The sequence below is a fragment of the Nothobranchius furzeri genome, chromosome 18 (genome assembly GCF_043380555.1).
Source record: "Nothobranchius furzeri strain GRZ-AD chromosome 18, NfurGRZ-RIMD1, whole genome shotgun sequence".
NCBI lineage: Eukaryota > Metazoa > Chordata > Actinopteri > Cyprinodontiformes > Nothobranchiidae > Nothobranchius > Nothobranchius furzeri.
The window spans coordinates 20,272,653-20,288,587 of record NC_091758.1 but is presented as its reverse complement, the minus strand read 5'-3'; the positions used below and the strand labels follow the sequence as shown (position 1 = coordinate 20,288,587).

Below are 15,935 nucleotides of genomic sequence, written 5' to 3'. Positions count from 1 at the left end.
CAAGAAAACTGCCACATCAGAGGAGAGCTTCAGACAGCTGGTCTCTAGTAGGAATGAACGCCTTGTAAGTTGTGCTCTGGGTACAAAAAGCCCATGGTTAAGGATCTAGAAGACTGCCAGATCATAGGCAGGATTTGGGATATTTGGACATTCACCTCTGATTGGATAACAAGCGCGACTCCAACTCTGACTTTGTTCGCTCTGCAATGTTGATGTTTTATCTCCACAAATAGCACAAGCCAGGAGAAGTTCTGTCATGTGGTGCAGTTGCTAATGCTAACAGCTAGCTTCTACTAGCCGAGAGGTTCTCTGCTGTTTCCTGGACGCTAAACTAACAACAGCCTTCCTCGTCGTAAGTCAAGATGAGTCCATGAATGTTAACACATTTACTGCCAATAATGTCTAAAGTTGTCATTAGCATTTTTTACTGTGTGGGCGTCGGAACGAGCCCCCGCACCGTGAGAACAAACATCCCAGCTCTGACGCCAATCTTCATCCGCGTGCGTCACACATCATGTGACCAGGAAGCAGAAAATCGACGTGTTAGGAGATTATTTTAGGCCGCTGCTGTAAAAAAAAAAAAAGTGAGGTGCGAACCAGAAAAGCTTCTGCCAATCACAATTCGACAACGGATTATGAAAGAACGGATAAAGCTCGAAACGCGCAGATTCTATCTGATGTAAGAGGTAAGTCTCCTCTTTGTTTCGGTAGTTTTGGCGTTGACATCATCCTTGCGCACGTTCTGTGACTCTTAAAAAAATAGTAAAAACGCTGAAAAACACTGGCAGCGAAGGACTTTTCTGATCAGGAAAGGGCTGGCAGTGAATGAGTTAAGTGAAAGTGTGACATAGATCTGTCAGGATTTTCAAATCCTAGAGTTTCATCGTCTGTTTTCTATCAGAAGCTAATGCAGGAGATAGGTGTAGGAGACTGTGTTCATGTTCAGTCTGCATGAAAAAGTCAGAGTGATCAATTATAATCAGTTTGAAATTTTTTTTCAGTGTTCCACACCTTTAACCAAGCATCTCATTTGAAATTCTTACCATAAAAAATGGATCCAGGAACCTAACAACATCAATGCACGAGCCACAAATGGCCCACAGGCTGCATTTTGGACACCCCTGGGTCCAACAAAGCAACAAATGATCAAATTATAGGCACAAAAGAAAGCAGCTGTTAACTATTTAGCTAAATAAAGTACTTCTTAAAAATCTAACCCTAAGCCTAGTGTGAATTGTGCTTCAAGTTTGTTGTGTTGACATCCATCAGCCATGAAGCTGTTTTCTCTGCTTTTTCTTTCCATCTCTGATGCACTCAGTGGGGGGGGGCGAGCCCGGCCGGACTGGGCTCGTTTAGCTTCATGTGATCTGACAGGGAGGAGTCCTGCTGAAGAAAAAACTAGTTTCCCAACATCCTGGCTGCAGCATTGGGGAGCTGACCTTCCCTCTCGGCTCACAGAGCTGCAGGCTTGTTTCTCTCCTTGTGGGATATTTTCATCACTTCTATGGTTGTTTGGATTCTGAGGCACTGCAGACCCAATCGTCATGGGAGACACTCAGTCGGCGCAACGGGAGGCAAAAAGCGATGCAGCAGTGGAGGAGGAAGAGAGAGAAGTGATCGATGCTGAACCTGAACAAAACCTATCTGATAAGGTATCGACTGATTTAAATCCCGAGAGAAAAAAACGCACGTGTGATTCATCCTGTTAGGATCTCTTTCTGATTCCAGAGCTTATAAACGCTGCAGAGATTCAGCTGGAAAAGAAGCTGGGAAGATGCTGAGGCTGAGTTTTGTTGTCAGGACAGTGAGGATGCTGCTGCCAGCTCATCCATTAAAAGAAAACTCCTTGTCCTTTAAAAGTGATGCATCCATCAGAACACAAGCTAACTATCTGCCTTTTAAAATGGCCTGGCTCTCTAGGCAACATGTTTAAAGTAAAACGAGGCCATGTCTCCCCCTAAAATGATAAAACAATTTTAAGAATTTTGACCTTTTAAAACTGTTTTCTTCTGAACATCTTGCTGACTCTGTGTCATGACTGTTGCAATGATTTTTAATTCACTAAAGTCAGTCTGAAGCCCCTGAGAGGGATACAATTTCCTCTTCGCAGCACTCAGCAGAAGGCACCATTGATTATTTTGTGTACAGCATCATTACCTGCTCTGGTTCAACAGGAAGTCCAACTGACAGCTCTGTGCAGGAAGTTGATGCTCCACATAAAAAAAGTATTTTTTATGATGTACTTTAGTATTTCATCATTAGTCGTGCAAAGGGAGAAAAATTTGGATTTAATATCAAATAAAACTATTTTATACTAGATAAATTGTGGAATTAATCAAATATCTTCTGTGCTTACCCATGACCCATAACTTTTCAATCAACAGAGTTTTAAAATTGACAACTGAAATGAACACGTTATAATCATATTATGACATTTGTCCTGTTGGCATCGTATAATTCTCTAAATCTGGTGAATTTCAGTATGCAGCTATTAAAATTACATGTAGATCATGAGAATAATTCTAAAAAAGCGTTTTATTTATTTTATACGGTTAGCGTTTTTGTTAATGAAACATTAATAAAGTTTTCCATGGGTGTACTTCTGCAACTAATTTACTCTTGGAGTCAATTAAAGATGGCTGACCTGACTTAAACAACGAAATTCCAGTAATTTGGATAAATTTAGCTGCTGTTGAGCTGAAACCTGGAGTGGCTGCAGTTTAGCGTCGTCATCATCAGAAACTCCAAGTGCTGCTCGTTGTGCAACACCTTTATCATTATTTTTTAAGGTCAACCTAACTCAAGATGGCCCTAAGTCTGTAATTTCACCGTTATTAGGCTAATATTAGTAGCTGAGAGTCATCCACACCCTGAGTGCCAACTGATGATCGTGATGTCACATGAAGTTGCACATAATGTTAGTGTTTTTACAGTTGTAGGAACATCTCCTCATGTAATTTTTTATATTTATGTCTTTAGAAAGTTGCTCCACATCTTTGTCTGGCGTGTGTTGCTTATTCCCTAAACCCGGCTCAGACTCCGCACTAATCCATCTCATGGACTTGAGATTTAGGCAATTAGGACAGTTAAGCGAAAGGTCGCCAGCACCCTCGACCAGCAGAGACTGGATTGTATTGTTTGTTTAGAAAACAGGATTCAGGAGGCAGGGAACTCCAGTGATCACAGACAGACATTTTCTGTTTCCTTTCACATTAAAACAAGCCTCTGATCAGCTGTTTTACTCCCCTTGTAGATAGATAAAGAAACTTCTTTGCGATCGATGAATAAATGAATTTAAAGGCAGATCTATTGTTGACTTCATGCATGAAGAACTCACGTGTTTGTTTCAGGTTCTCAGAACAAACGGGCAGCTCTCGGAGATCCACAGAAAAGCAGAAAACTCAACAGCAGGGTTTAATGATCTCTGTGAGGACGAGATTGCAGTGGAAGGTACGTTTAATTTCTACATCTCTACTGATCTAAACAATGCTTCAACAGAAGCACCACTTGTTTCATTTAAGCGTACTATAATGATGAAACCCTTTTCTTGTTTAGCTGTCTCTGCAGACACAGATGCTTCAGATCTACCAACAAACCAAGAAACACCAGCAGAGACTGAGCTGCCGGGGGAAGCTGATCAAGTTGGACCACAAGAAATGATCAAAGTGGACGCCAAGCAGAACGATGTTAATGAAAGTTTTAGGAAGTTTTTCAGCAACATTGGCCTAAAAGTCACAGTAAAGAGAGGCTCTGCTGACAGCGATGAAATAACACGACACGAGCCTGAGGAGGAGCAGAAGCAATCGGAGGACATCAAGGATTCTTCACCTGAAGTAACAGCAGAGAACCATCAACAGGATCTGAACACAGCACGGGAGGCTGGTGATGATGACTCAACAACCTGCAAGACACTGACAGACGTTACGCCTCCAGAGGAGGAAACAACAGGGACCAAGGAGAAGGATGCAGGAACAGCTTCACCAGCCAGTGAGGACGTTGCACCTGAAGAGGAAGCACGTCCATCGTCTCCCACTAGTCCCGATGGGAAGGAGATTGCTACCCAGTTTAAAAAGTTTTTCACAACTGGAATCTTCTCTAGCTTTCGAAAGAAAAAGAGCCTCGTAGACGATAGCATACCCGGGAAAGAGCTGTTAGACATGGGGGAGAACGTGACTGCCGAGTCAACAGACCAAGGTCAGCAACCAAATGCAGAGGAGAAGGTTCCTCCTGCTACTGAAGGAGCCACAGCTGAAAAACACCAACAGGAGAACCTTACAGATGAAGCTAAACCTGCTTCCATAGCTGTGAACGAAATACCGAACTCTCAAGAAAAGGACAGAGTTCAAGCCAGTCCCCTGAAAAGGCTCCTGTCTGGCTCCAGTTTAAAGAAGCTCTCCAAAAAGCAGAGAAGCAGAAGGTCCAGTGATGCAAAGCTGTCAGACTCTGGAGAACACAGTTCTGATCACCTGCTGTCTTCTACTGAGTCAGCAGACAACCAGAAGGAGGAAACTCCATCACAACCACCTGTTAAGGTAGTGGGTGGAGAAGACGGGGCATGGGCTTCCTTCAAAAAACTTATGACTCCTCAAAAACGTGTGAAGAGGCCTTCTGTGGATAGTGAAGAGGGACAAAGTCCTGGTCTAGTTGATGGAGCAAAACCAGGTGAAGGAGAACAAACATCGGATCACAGTGGAGAAGAAGGAAAAAAGAGAAAAGACTCATCCGTGTCTTGGGAAGCTGTTTTGTGTAGATCTGGAAGGAGGAGAAGCCGAAAGACCTCAGACTCTGATGATGAAATGCCTCAGAAAGGTAACGAAGACAAAAAACTGGACAGTGAACCCAAAGAGGTTCCTCTAGGACCCTCTGACGAGGTGCAAGAGGTTCCGGCATCATCCCCCAAGCAGTCATCTCCTGAGGGAGAGGAAGGGTCAACTTGGAAATCGTTTAAAAAGCTTGTCACCCCCAAACGAAAAGTCAAAGATGAGGATGAAAGCAGCAGCGAAGCTCAAGATGATTCCTCCTTCTCCATAAAGAAAATCCTGCCAGGAAGAAAAGACAGAAGGTCTGCTGAAAAGCACGACCAGGTATCGTCTGATGAGGCTGATAAGGAAGTCACTTCAGGAGATGAAGACTCTGAGACACCTGCTGTGGTTCCACTGTCTGAATTTGATACAGCAGAGACATCGGTTCAGACTCAGCTTCAGAGAGACTCACTAAGCGTTACAGAGAAAGCAGAAGACGCGCTCCGAGAGGGTGTCCTTGATAAGAAAACAGAGGAGGTCCTAGTTCATGGCGGTGAAGCAAAGGAGATCCCAGAGAGCAAAGAAACACAAGAACATGAGGAACCAGATGAGTGCTCAGACTCGATCGGTAATCATCAGCAGCTGAGTGATATTCCAGAGGAGGGTGTGCTGACAGAACCCAGTCCAGCCTCGATCGCTGAGGAAACCCGGAGAGACGAGACCATCTCAGAGGACCTGAACGAGATCACGTCCGAGGCCATAACCGCTCCAGAGCCAGGAGACGCTGCACAGGCAGATGAAACCGAGATGATTTCTGCTGTTTCCCAGTTAACGGACTCATCAAAAACCTCTGGTGATACAACACCCGTACCAGCGGAATACGACGTCATGGACACAGAGACAGTACTGCAGCAGGTTTCTCAGACCATCTCCGTAAGATCAGCAGAGGTCCCAGTGTGCTCAGAGGAACCAAGTCCAGAAAGAGTTGTTTTTTCTGTTTCACATCAGATACTGGAATCATCTGTAACGGACCAGCCAAAACTCCTAGAAATCCACCGGCGATCCGAAGCAACAGCCCTCAAAACGGGCTTAAACACTGAGGAGATCGATGCTGTCAATGAGCAGCCTGCAACCGCCCAAACGGAGAACGTCTCTCAGCTCAGCAGAGCTCTCTCAATAGAAATTGTGTCGGAGATTTCTACAGAGGAGTTCGACACTGCTGAGCCTGCTGCAGACGAGGTTTGTGAGGTCACCGTTTCAGAGTTACAGGAAAACCTCGAAGAATCAGAAATAAGTGATGAGAGCCAACTAGTGGAGGAACAAGCATCTACAGATAATGTACCCAAAGAAGATGTGATGGAGCCAAACGAGAAAGACACAGACCCCGAAGAAAACGACACGGTTAAACCCTCACATGTGGCTGTTGAGGGAGGAGAAGTCCAAATTCTCATAAAAGAGGCCGGTGAGACCATGCAGAATGTTTCTGAGCAGGGTGAAGAACCACTTCCTGAGTTGAACAAGTTGGAAACACTGGCAGCATCAGAAGTTAAATCACTTAAACAACAATCCTTAGAGGACGGAGAGGAGACGGAACAAACAGAAGATCTCTCTAAAGTCACGGATGAGCCAGGGAAGAAAGATCCTGAAACAACTGGAGCTAAATCTGACCCAAGTGAAGAAGAATCGGAAGTTCTACAAGCTCCAACGTTGGACCCAGACGAGGGCGTAGACACATCCACAAATAAAGTGTTAGTCTTACAGAATACTGCATCCGATGATAAAAATACAGAAGAAACCAAACAAGTTGAGTTTCTCATGGAAATACCTGAAAACAGAAAGCCAGATGGAGCTACAACTGAAGAACCGGGACATCTACTAGGTCCAACATTAGAAACAAAGGAAGTATCAGTCTCAGAAGAGATTACATCAGCTGAAATAGTCACAGATGCAACAAACCAGGTTGAGTTTCTCAGTACAATCAGTGATGAGTCAGAAACCAATGAGCCATTGATGGATGGAGCCAAACATCATCAAGAACAAGCGTCAGCACCAGAATCACACAAGGAGAGAGATTCTCCTTTTAAGGAGGAAGTAACAATCTCAGATGTTGAGTCTCTTACTAAAGGAACTGATGAGTCAGAACCAGATGGAGCTAATGGTGGAGATGTTGACGTCACAGAAGAACTAAAAGTTGTTCAGACACCAACACTTGAGTCCCAACAACACGCACTTCAGTCTTTTGAGGAAGAAGAATTACTCTCAGGAAGTGTTTCACCAGCTCAAGTGAATACAGATGAACACACACTGGTAGAGTCTCTCACTGAAGTAACCGATGAGCCAGATGGAGCTGTAGCTGAAGAAGAACCAGATGTTCTCCAAGCTTCATTAACAGAACCAGAGGAAGCTGTGGTTCCTATAAAGACAGCTGAGAGAGTCACAGATGAACGTATCCAGGTAGAGTCTCTCAGTAAAATAACTGAGTCAGAAACCAATCAGTCACTGGTGGATGGAGATGAATCCGAGCACGTTGAAGGGACCAGAGAACTTAAAGCCCCAACATCAGAGTTGGACGAGGATGTTGCTCAGATTATCCATGAAGATGAATCATTCTCAGAGAGTGTTTCACCTGCTGAGGATCAGAAACAGGTGAACTTTCTCACCGAAGGACCTGCTGAGCCAGAGTCCAATGAGCCACTGACAGATGGAGCCAAAACCGACAAAGATGTTGTACAAGCTCCAACATCAGAGCCTCAGGAGGAAGTTTCATTCTCAGAAAGTGTTTCACCAGCTGAAGCACAGACAGGTGACCAGAAACAGGTGGACTCTCTAAGTGATGTACCTGGTGAGCCAGAAACCAATGAGCCACTGACAGATGGCGATGAAACCGAGCATGCTGAGGAGACCAAGGAACGTACAGCCCCAACAATAGAGTCTGATGAAGATGCTGCTCTAATCCTTCATGAAGACGTATCATTCTCAAAGAGTGTGTCACCAGCTGAGGTAGACACAGATGATCAGAAACAGGTGGACTCTCTCACTGAAGGACCTGCTGAGTCAGAAACCAATGAGCCACTGACGGATGAAGATGAAACCGAGCGTGCTGAGACCAGAGAACTTAAAACATCAGAGCCTCAGGAGGAAGTTTCCTTCTCAGAATGCGTTTCACCAGCTGAAGCACAGACAGGTGATCAGAAACAGGTAAAGACTCTAACTAAAGTGCCTGGTGAGCCAGAAACCAACGAGCCACTAACGGATGGAATGAAAACCGACCAAGAAGTTGTAGAAGCACCAACTTCAGAAACACTCAAGGATGGAGGTCATCTTTTTAAGGAGGAAGTAATGATCTCAGATGAAGAGTCTCTCAAAACAAGAACTGGAGAGCCAGAAAACACAGAACCAGAAGCAGGTGGAGCAAAAATGGACCAAGACTTTGTACCAATACCAACGTCAGAGTCCCAAGTATCAGCGTCAGAAACTGTTTCACCAGCTCAAGTAGATACAGATGAACAGAAACTGGTAGAACCTCCCACCAAAGAAACGAATGAGCAGAAAAACACAGAACCAGAAGCAGATGGAGCTAAAATGGACCTCACTGAAGATATGGCTGCATCAGAAGCCACACGAACACCATCATTAGAGTCCCAGGTTGATGCCGTTCAAATGTTTAACAAAGTACAGTTTCTAGAAAGTGTTTCTCCGGCTGCATCAGATACAGGTGGACAGAAACAGGTGGACTCTCTCAGTGAAGAAACCAACGAGCCAGGAAACACAGGACCACCAGCAGATGTTCCTGAGAGGGAGGATTCCAAAGACACCAAACACTCTGTAGTCACAGGAGCTTCAGGAATCCCACAAGACTCCACTTTACTGGAAAGTGGAGATCAACCCCTGGAAAAGGAAGTAACATCAGAGGTTGCGGTTCCACCAGAAGATTTAGAAACCAATGAGGAACCAGAAACTTTGACTATAGAGAACAATTCTAAAACAGAGAAGATTCCAGAACCTGAAGCTGTAGCTCCTCAGTTAGCTTCAGAAGCAGGAAGTCCTGAAACACCTAAAGAGGAAATCAAATCTCCATTAATAGAAACAGTTACAGATGATCCTACACAATCAACAGAAGTTAAAGCCAAGTCAGAAGCTTCATTACTTCACGTTAAAGACATCACCAAAACTGATGTGGAGACAGCTCAGCCTCCAGCTGCACCAGATGCTGAGGAAGGTCCGGCTCCGGAACCTGAAGGGCAAACTTTCCTCCCAGCTGTTCCTCAACGAGAAGAACATAACGCTGTCACAGCTGGCTCAGAGCTGCATCAAGCTTCAGAGACAAACAAGGACCAGGAAATAGAAAGTCTTCCCTTTGACGCTCAGGCTGAGCATGGCGAAGACCTCCCAGAAGGTGCAGAGGACTTACAAAGACTGACAGCAGTTCACGTGTCTTCTGTCAACGAGGAACCAGGAGATGCTCCAGTCGTAGAAGCAATGATGTGTCCTGAGAAAACCCCAGAACCTCGTCAGGAGAAGACAGAAGTTTCAGATGAACCCACTCACGAGGTGAATCTCTGTGAACTGCAGCAGACCGTAGGGCTGGAGCGAACGGGCAAACTTCTAGATCATGAGCTGAAGGTGGCATCAACTGATCAGGATGACATAACTCACGAAGTCACACACACTATGAGAGATGTCTCACTTCAGAAGTTTGTTCTGGTTCATGAACCTCTCATCAACAGAATGGTGAGCGACACACAGGTCGATGACGTGGTGGAGACTGCGACGCCGTTACAGAGAGATGATGTGGACGAGACAGCAGAGGAGAGCAGGGTGGTTGTGATGCTGCACGTTCCTTTGGTGGAGAGCGAGGAGAACCCCAGAGTCCAGGTTCATGTGGTGGATGTTGATATCAGATCAGTTGAGAGATCCGTCGAAACAGCAATCAAGATTGGGGTTACAGAAGTCAAAGAGGTCATAGATGTTTGCCACGAAAGCATTGAAGAAGTAGAGAACCTCTCAGCCACAGGTGACCTCAACGAAGACGGGATTTATGAGGAGATAAAAGTGACGGTTCAAGAAATTATGGAACATGTGAAGAATGAGTCATCAGAGAGAGATGCTGGGTCCGCTGAGCTGGTTGTTGATGTGACAGGAGGAGGTGAGATGGATGAAAATGAATCAAACAAGGAAGAAGATCGGCCGATCAGACGTGAGATGGTGATGGAAAGACATGAGGAAGAGGCTGCTGTCATCACTGATCGTTCTAAAACTCACCATCAAGGCTGCTCTGAAGATCACAAACAAACATCCAGAATCAAAGAGCGTTTGGCTCTCTCCAGCTACGATTATGAAGATGAAATTAAAGAAACCAAAGCTGAAGTAGGAGATGTAGCAGAAGAAGCTCAAGGACCTCAGACAACCCAAAGCCAGATAGCTACATGTAGCAGCATTGGATTAGCAACCTCCCAGAACGCAGGAGTGATCTCATCCACCGCTAACGTAGAGTCTCCGTCTAGCCTCTCCTTAGAATTCAAACTGAACATCCAGTTTGGACAAGCAAAGGTGCAAACACACACGGAAACTTCCGAAGCTGCTGTTCAGGCAGCAGAATCCGTAGAACCAGAACCACAAAGAGAGGCAACACAAACATCTGAGAAACGGACAGAGCAGAACGAAGTCACTCGGGCAATGGAAATGACAGAACCAGCAGCTCATTTACGATCAACACAAAGAGCAGTGATAGCAAGTCGGCCAGTGCTACAGACTACTGCTGCCCAAGCGGTGGGAGCAGCAGAACCAGAACTTATCCAGTCGACAGAAGGAGAAAGCCTGGAGCTTCCAGCTGCAGAGCAAACACAGGAGATCCTCAGCGAGACAAGAGCAAAGCAACCTTTGGAGTCAACAGAGGAGAACGATCAGGATGTGTGGCTGGACGCTGAGGAGGACATTTACAGACAAGAGGAAACATTGGGCTCCACAAACATGGTGGACAAACCCGCTGAGGCTGAAGGTGCGCTACAACAAGCAGAACCTGAACCAGAAATGGTGCGCGAGCCCGAGACAGAGGACAAAGAAAGCCAACGAGATCCACAAAGACCCAAAGGAAGCGGTGACAACGAGAGTGAAGGGGAAGATTTTGCTGTTGCACTCGAGGACCTGGAAACCAGCTCCTCTGTGGACTGGGACTAATACGACCCAGTCCAGGTGGACGTCAGAGGTAAATCTGTAGAGCAGTAGCGGAGTCATAAATCAGCCAATCACTGATCACGTCAATGTCTTTGTCTTCATAGGTGGGACAGAGAGAGGACATGTCTTCATCTGGAACCATGTTATTTCAGCGTAACTCAAACTATTCTAATATGTGAATGTTTAATGTTTATGATTAAGAGTGGAGATAAACAGACAGGAAGTGATGTCATCTGAGGCAAGAGGGACTTTTAACCACGATGACCCTGAAAAAGCCCGTCAGTGAAACCTGACTTAGGCAACTAATCACTTTCAGTAGCTTCACTTTAACTTTTCAGTGTTTTACTGTAAAACAAAACCAAATAAGAACTTTTTTACCTGATCTCAAAGCTTTAGTAATCCCAGACACGGCCCGTATTATCTTTTTCTAGTGTTTGTAGATATGTAACAGCTACGCATCACACGTGTCGTTACTCAGCATTTATTACATTTTATGACTTGTGGATAAAGAACAATAAAAACAGGGAGATCAGAACGTGATAAAGTGTTTTACTCCTTCAACGAGTTGATCGGTTTCTACTCTTTACACTTTTGAAAATAAGGGCTTTTTAAGACCTGCATGCTGCAGCAAACTAGACAATGTGTCTGATGTTTTAATGAACTTTAAATATTTACAATATGCAAAAGCCTTAATCAGAAAAAGCCTTAAATAAATACTCAAGCTTATTTTTCTTCATGTTTCTGTTCAGATTTTAGAATCTAATTAGATATAAAATCATGAATCCAGCTGCTGTTGGAGTCTTAATAAATAAACATTGTTGTATTTGAATGAATTCAAACTTGTACAACTTTATTGTGTTGTTTGTGATATTTACAACAGCTTCACTTGATATTTTACAGAGAAACACCCGGAAACAAAACAAAAAAAAAAAAAAACTATTGTGTCGCTTAAAACACATCCTGGTGTTTAGGATTTAAAAATATGTGAATAATTTATTTTAAAATCTTAAAACATGCACATTAGATTGTATGCATGGGTTTTGCTAAATGTACAAGTTTTCCTAAATTTTAACAAAATATTTTATAAAAGAATAAACAAAAATTTATTTTGAAAATCAAAACAAAAAAATTTGCACTTTCAAAAAAGTAAATATACCCGTTTCCAGCAAGTTTGTTATTTAATGAATGAGAATCACTGAATCGTCTATATTGTTGAAACATTAATTTATTAACATCAATGCAACAAAACAAAAGAATAAAATGAGAGCAGCTCCTCTCTGGGATTCTAAGTCTTATCCCAGAATGGATACCTTCATGAAGAGCAGCAGGACGCGTTTTCTCGGAGCAGAAGTTTAGAAGATCATCTTTGCGAGTTCAAACATGACCTTTAAAAGAAACAAGGAACCGATGTGTTGTTATTCACACCGGGTAAATATCTGAGGTTTGAGTCTTTTACCTCGATGGTAATCAGGATGACGATCATCCACTCCAACCTCAGGCTGTGCTTCTCACTCAGATGGCTCCTCATCAGGTCTGTCAGCTGAGTGCAATGCTCCAGCTTCTCATTCACGACCTGAAACGACATGTTTACAGAAACAAGCTCTTTACCTTCTGTGGTTATGAATAATTAATGTCTTATTTGCTGCAGATAGCTCTAACAGATAGCTTCCAGTGAAGCTTGAGAACAGGAAAATCCTAGTACTTCTGCAGGAACTGCTAATCTAAGTCTAAAGGTGATTAAATATCTGTAATGTTGCATAGGAATGCTTTCTTATGAGCTTTATGGCGGCAGCAACACTCCACTCAGACTGGTTACCTCACCAATGTGGTCAAAACTAGTTTCTGTTTCTCTAAGCTAAGTCTGTTCAAAGTGCCATCTAGAATCTGTAAGACTTCAGTTGTTCCTCAGAAGCGTTTTTACTCACGTTGACTCTGCGGTTGATGCTGAGGAACTGACACGTCTTGTCGTAGAGCTTTTCCAGGTTTTCTCTGTCCCAGTAGAAGTCAGGTGTGAGGAGCAGGTCGGACCTCAAGTTTATACAATGTCTGTCAAAGAGGAGTGACAACACAAGTGCTGAATGTTTTCTCATCTCCTGGAATAAAAATACAGACAATACCAGATCTGAAATGCGTTAAAAGTTCTTCTGTCAACAGTTGAATCGATGGTGAGTGAGGGAAATGCAATTTCTGCATTTTAAACTGAGTTTACCTCAACGTAAAAAGCTCTCCAATTTTCTGCATCACTTCTGCAGAAGACAGCTGAACTCTTTTGCCAGACTTTAGCGTCTGAATAAAAAAAATTACAGGTTAAAATAATAACGTCATCTGCTGGTCGACTTCTTACGCTTCGCCTGTATCCCGGGATGCTTTACCTCTGGAATCGACTGAATTGACTCGACAAAGCTGTCTAAAGCTACCTCCCATATTGCCAACTTCACTGGAAGAGAAAACAGATTCAGGCTCCAACTAAAACTGTTCAAAATATTGTTTCATTAATTAAGTTTGTGTTCCCACCAGATAAACAGAGAGCATTAGAAAAAGCAAATTTCTCCAGAACAGCCTGGTGTTGAGCCATCTGGTCACTGAGAACGAAATTGCCCCGTTCAAGTTTTGTGTTCCCTCTGAGGAGGAGAAAATGTAAATATTAAAAGCAAACAAAGTTTTAAATGAAAAATTACAGACAGCGAGGGTTATTATCATACTCTCCAACAGTGTAGTTGATCTCCTCGTTCTCCCAGTACACTAAAGCCACTTCATACGGCTGGATCTCGTGATGTTCCAATAACCTCAAAACCTTCTTCATCTGTAGCGATGGAGTTCAAAATTACTTTTACAAAGAAATGTTGTGATCCAAGTGAAATTCATCTTGGAATTTGAAGATTTACCGTTTTCTCCTCAACATTCCAGAAAACCACGGATCCCTCTCTGAAATATCAGAAAACACCCAAACAGCAGTTGTATTTTAGAAAAAGTCAGATTTTAGACCAAGGCTGAAAAGTAGTTTGAGAAATAGCATATTTTTCACTAAAAAAATATAAAACTGAACTCCTGAAAAACTTTTTCATCTTTACCTGAATAAAAATATGAGTGCGTCATCATCAGGTTTTGCAGCCACGTCGGTGCTGATCACCAGCACATTTGATGCATCTGAAATCAAAATATGACAGCTAGAAAATAAATAAAAAAGTGCTCCAAGCTTAAGCTAGAAGCAAAGATCTTTCTGACTCATACCTCTTGGTAAATCAACCTCACGGAAGCCGTGGTTTATCAAGTCATGGCTGAGTGTTGGTAGGTGATACTGATCCGCTGTAGCGAAGGCGATGCATTGCATCATGTCCTACAGATAAACACATCTGGATTAAGCCAGCACAAAGACCAAAAACACCAATGACATAACTGGACGGTGGATCACCTGATCCTCATTAACTGAAGGTTGGTTGGCCCGAGACGGCTGCTTAGTGCGTGGTCCTTTGGGGGCCCGTTTTCCAGGAACTGTTGTTGGTTTTAAACTGGGTGTTAAGACAGACTTTATAATGCTGGATGAATAAAAACACATCTGTCCGACTCCACAGTTGGTCACGGAGTGAGTTAAAAGAGGAAGGTTTGGACTTTTACATCTCCAGAAAGCAGGTGGATCATATTCATTATATGACATCATCTGCTGCTGATGAGGAGCACTTAAATGACAGGTCCTTGAGAAGATCAACGATCCAGTCTGAGTTCTTCTTGGTTCATATTTGTAGAATTGGGAGAAGGTGGTTGAGGTAGCAATAAAAACTGGTCTGCTGTCTGCAGCCCACTGAGCTCCCAGTCTGGACCACAATGTCCGGAGAAGCATCTTCCACAGAAAGATCTAAAGCTGAGCTAAAACATAAGAACATGTCACATTCAAGAGGAGTTGTTGCAGAAACAATGTTAATAATTTAGTTTTCAGCTAAAGTGATTTACCACATTTCATATTCCAGAATTAAAAAACTCAGAATTAAGACGAGCATGACTGTTGGTTTGGAGTACCATCACTACTGGCTTTGCCCAGATTAAATTAACCCCGAGGGCAAACAACACAGTTCATTTAAACTCGGGCGCAACCAAAGCTAGCCTTCAGTTAGCTTAGCAGCAAATAAAATAGCAGTATTAATAAACAACGCAATACAAAAGAGGGCTGAAATGATTTGAGGTACCGTAAAATGTGTGTCGCGTGAGCAGCTTGGTTAAAATAAAACCATAAACTCAATAAAACAACGTGACCACCTGAATGACAGAATATGGAGGTGTGTTTCAAACACGTTTGTTGTTTGCTAATAAAGTTTTTTTATACACACTTCCTGTTTGAAATGACGCAAGTACACAGGTTAGTTTAACCCGAAGTATTGTCTTGCAGGTAAACGTGCATAAATTCCTCTCCTCCTGTTCCCCGTCAGACATATTTAGTTTTTTAGCATAATATGAACGAGCCCAGTATCTTCATCAATGTCACGTTATAGTTAAAACATGAAGGTAAGCTCTGACGGAAGGAAGGGTTACCTGAAAGACCAACATTAGGAAATTGAACCAATTGTTGTTTGTTATTCATTAAATTTAAAGTATGCATTTGTTTTTTCTGCTACTGTGACTTATTGAAACAATTATGATTGTGTGCATTACATTTAATCTGAAAATAGACTATTTTTTTTATCAGAGTGGAGCTCTGACCTAGGTTTGTGGATCTCGACTACAGCGCCCCCTCTGGTTGAAACGCATAAAGACCATGTTTAAGGTTGCCAAGGGAATGCTTACAACTAATTACTGTCGGTCCTCATTCCTGCAATATCTCTTATGATGGAATTGGATCAGAACACCAATGAGATAGGTACATGAACTATATGACTCGCTGTGACTGCTGTTCCGCCGGCTTACTGCGAGTGGAGCGCCTGCTCTTTTCCTGATTGCCGAGCACTTTTTTGTCCTTGATGTGGTTCTTTCATGTTGTGTGAGCCATAACTGCCATCTTTACTCTTTCCAGGTGTCTTTTATGAATAA

The 15,935-nt window shown here is 43.1% G+C and overlaps 2 protein-coding genes across 3 annotated transcripts; one reads left to right on the top strand and one right to left on the bottom strand.

The window, feature by feature from the left end:
• Positions 1–1,440: 1,440 nt before the first annotated feature.
• On the top strand, positions 1,441–11,745 carry akap12a (A kinase (PRKA) anchor protein 12a). The gene is made up of 4 exons (XM_070547048.1): positions 1,441–1,652; positions 3,351–3,450; positions 3,556–10,947; positions 11,021–11,745. Exons 1-3 carry the CDS (start codon positions 1,545–1,547, stop codon positions 10,917–10,919), a joined length of 7,572 nt encoding a protein of 2,523 aa, XP_070403149.1. The 5' UTR covers positions 1,441–1,544; the 3' UTR covers positions 10,920–10,947; positions 11,021–11,745.
• A 378-nt stretch (positions 11,746–12,123) lies between these two features.
• On the bottom strand, positions 12,124–15,874 carry rmnd1 (required for meiotic nuclear division 1 homolog). 2 transcript variants are annotated; one of them, XM_054741786.2, is made up of 12 exons: positions 15,813–15,874; positions 14,329–14,780; positions 14,148–14,253; positions 13,988–14,063; positions 13,802–13,841; positions 13,619–13,719; positions 13,431–13,537; positions 13,289–13,353; positions 13,126–13,202; positions 12,842–12,962; positions 12,373–12,489; positions 12,124–12,301 (listed from the first exon to the last, which is right to left on the bottom strand). In XM_054741786.2, the coding sequence occupies exons 2-12, from the start codon at positions 14,752–14,754 to the stop codon at positions 12,269–12,271; spliced, it is 1,269 nt and encodes a 422-aa protein (XP_054597761.1). In that variant the 5' UTR covers positions 14,755–14,780; positions 15,813–15,874; the 3' UTR covers positions 12,124–12,268. The 2 variants fall into 2 exon arrangements, with proteins under 2 accessions (XP_054597761.1, XP_015824988.1); XM_015969502.3 differs by lacking the exon at positions 15,813–15,874 and adding an exon at positions 15,098–15,219.
• Positions 15,875–15,935: the final 61 nt, after the last annotated feature.

Excerpts from the sequence above, each read along its gene's own strand:
- rmnd1 (XM_054741786.2), bottom strand. The coding sequence starts at position 14,754 with ATGCTTCTCCGGACATTGTGGTCCAGACTGGGAGCTCAGTGGGCTGCA. Across the intron at positions 14,254-14,328 it reads CTTCAGTTAATGAGGATCAG|GACATGATGCAATGCATCGC; the intron begins GTGATCCACCGT and ends GTTTATCTGTAG. Across the intron at positions 13,842-13,987 it reads GCACTCATATTTTTATTCAG|AGAGGGATCCGTGGTTTTCT; the intron begins GTAAAGATGAAA and ends CTGATATTTCAG.
- akap12a (XM_070547048.1), top strand. The coding sequence starts at position 1,545 with ATGGGAGACACTCAGTCGGCGCAACGGGAGGCAAAAAGCGATGCAGCA. Across the intron at positions 1,653-3,350 it reads AACAAAACCTATCTGATAAG|GTTCTCAGAACAAACGGGCA; the intron begins GTATCGACTGAT and ends TGTTTGTTTCAG. Across the intron at positions 3,451-3,555 it reads GGACGAGATTGCAGTGGAAG|CTGTCTCTGCAGACACAGAT; the intron begins GTACGTTTAATT and ends TTTCTTGTTTAG.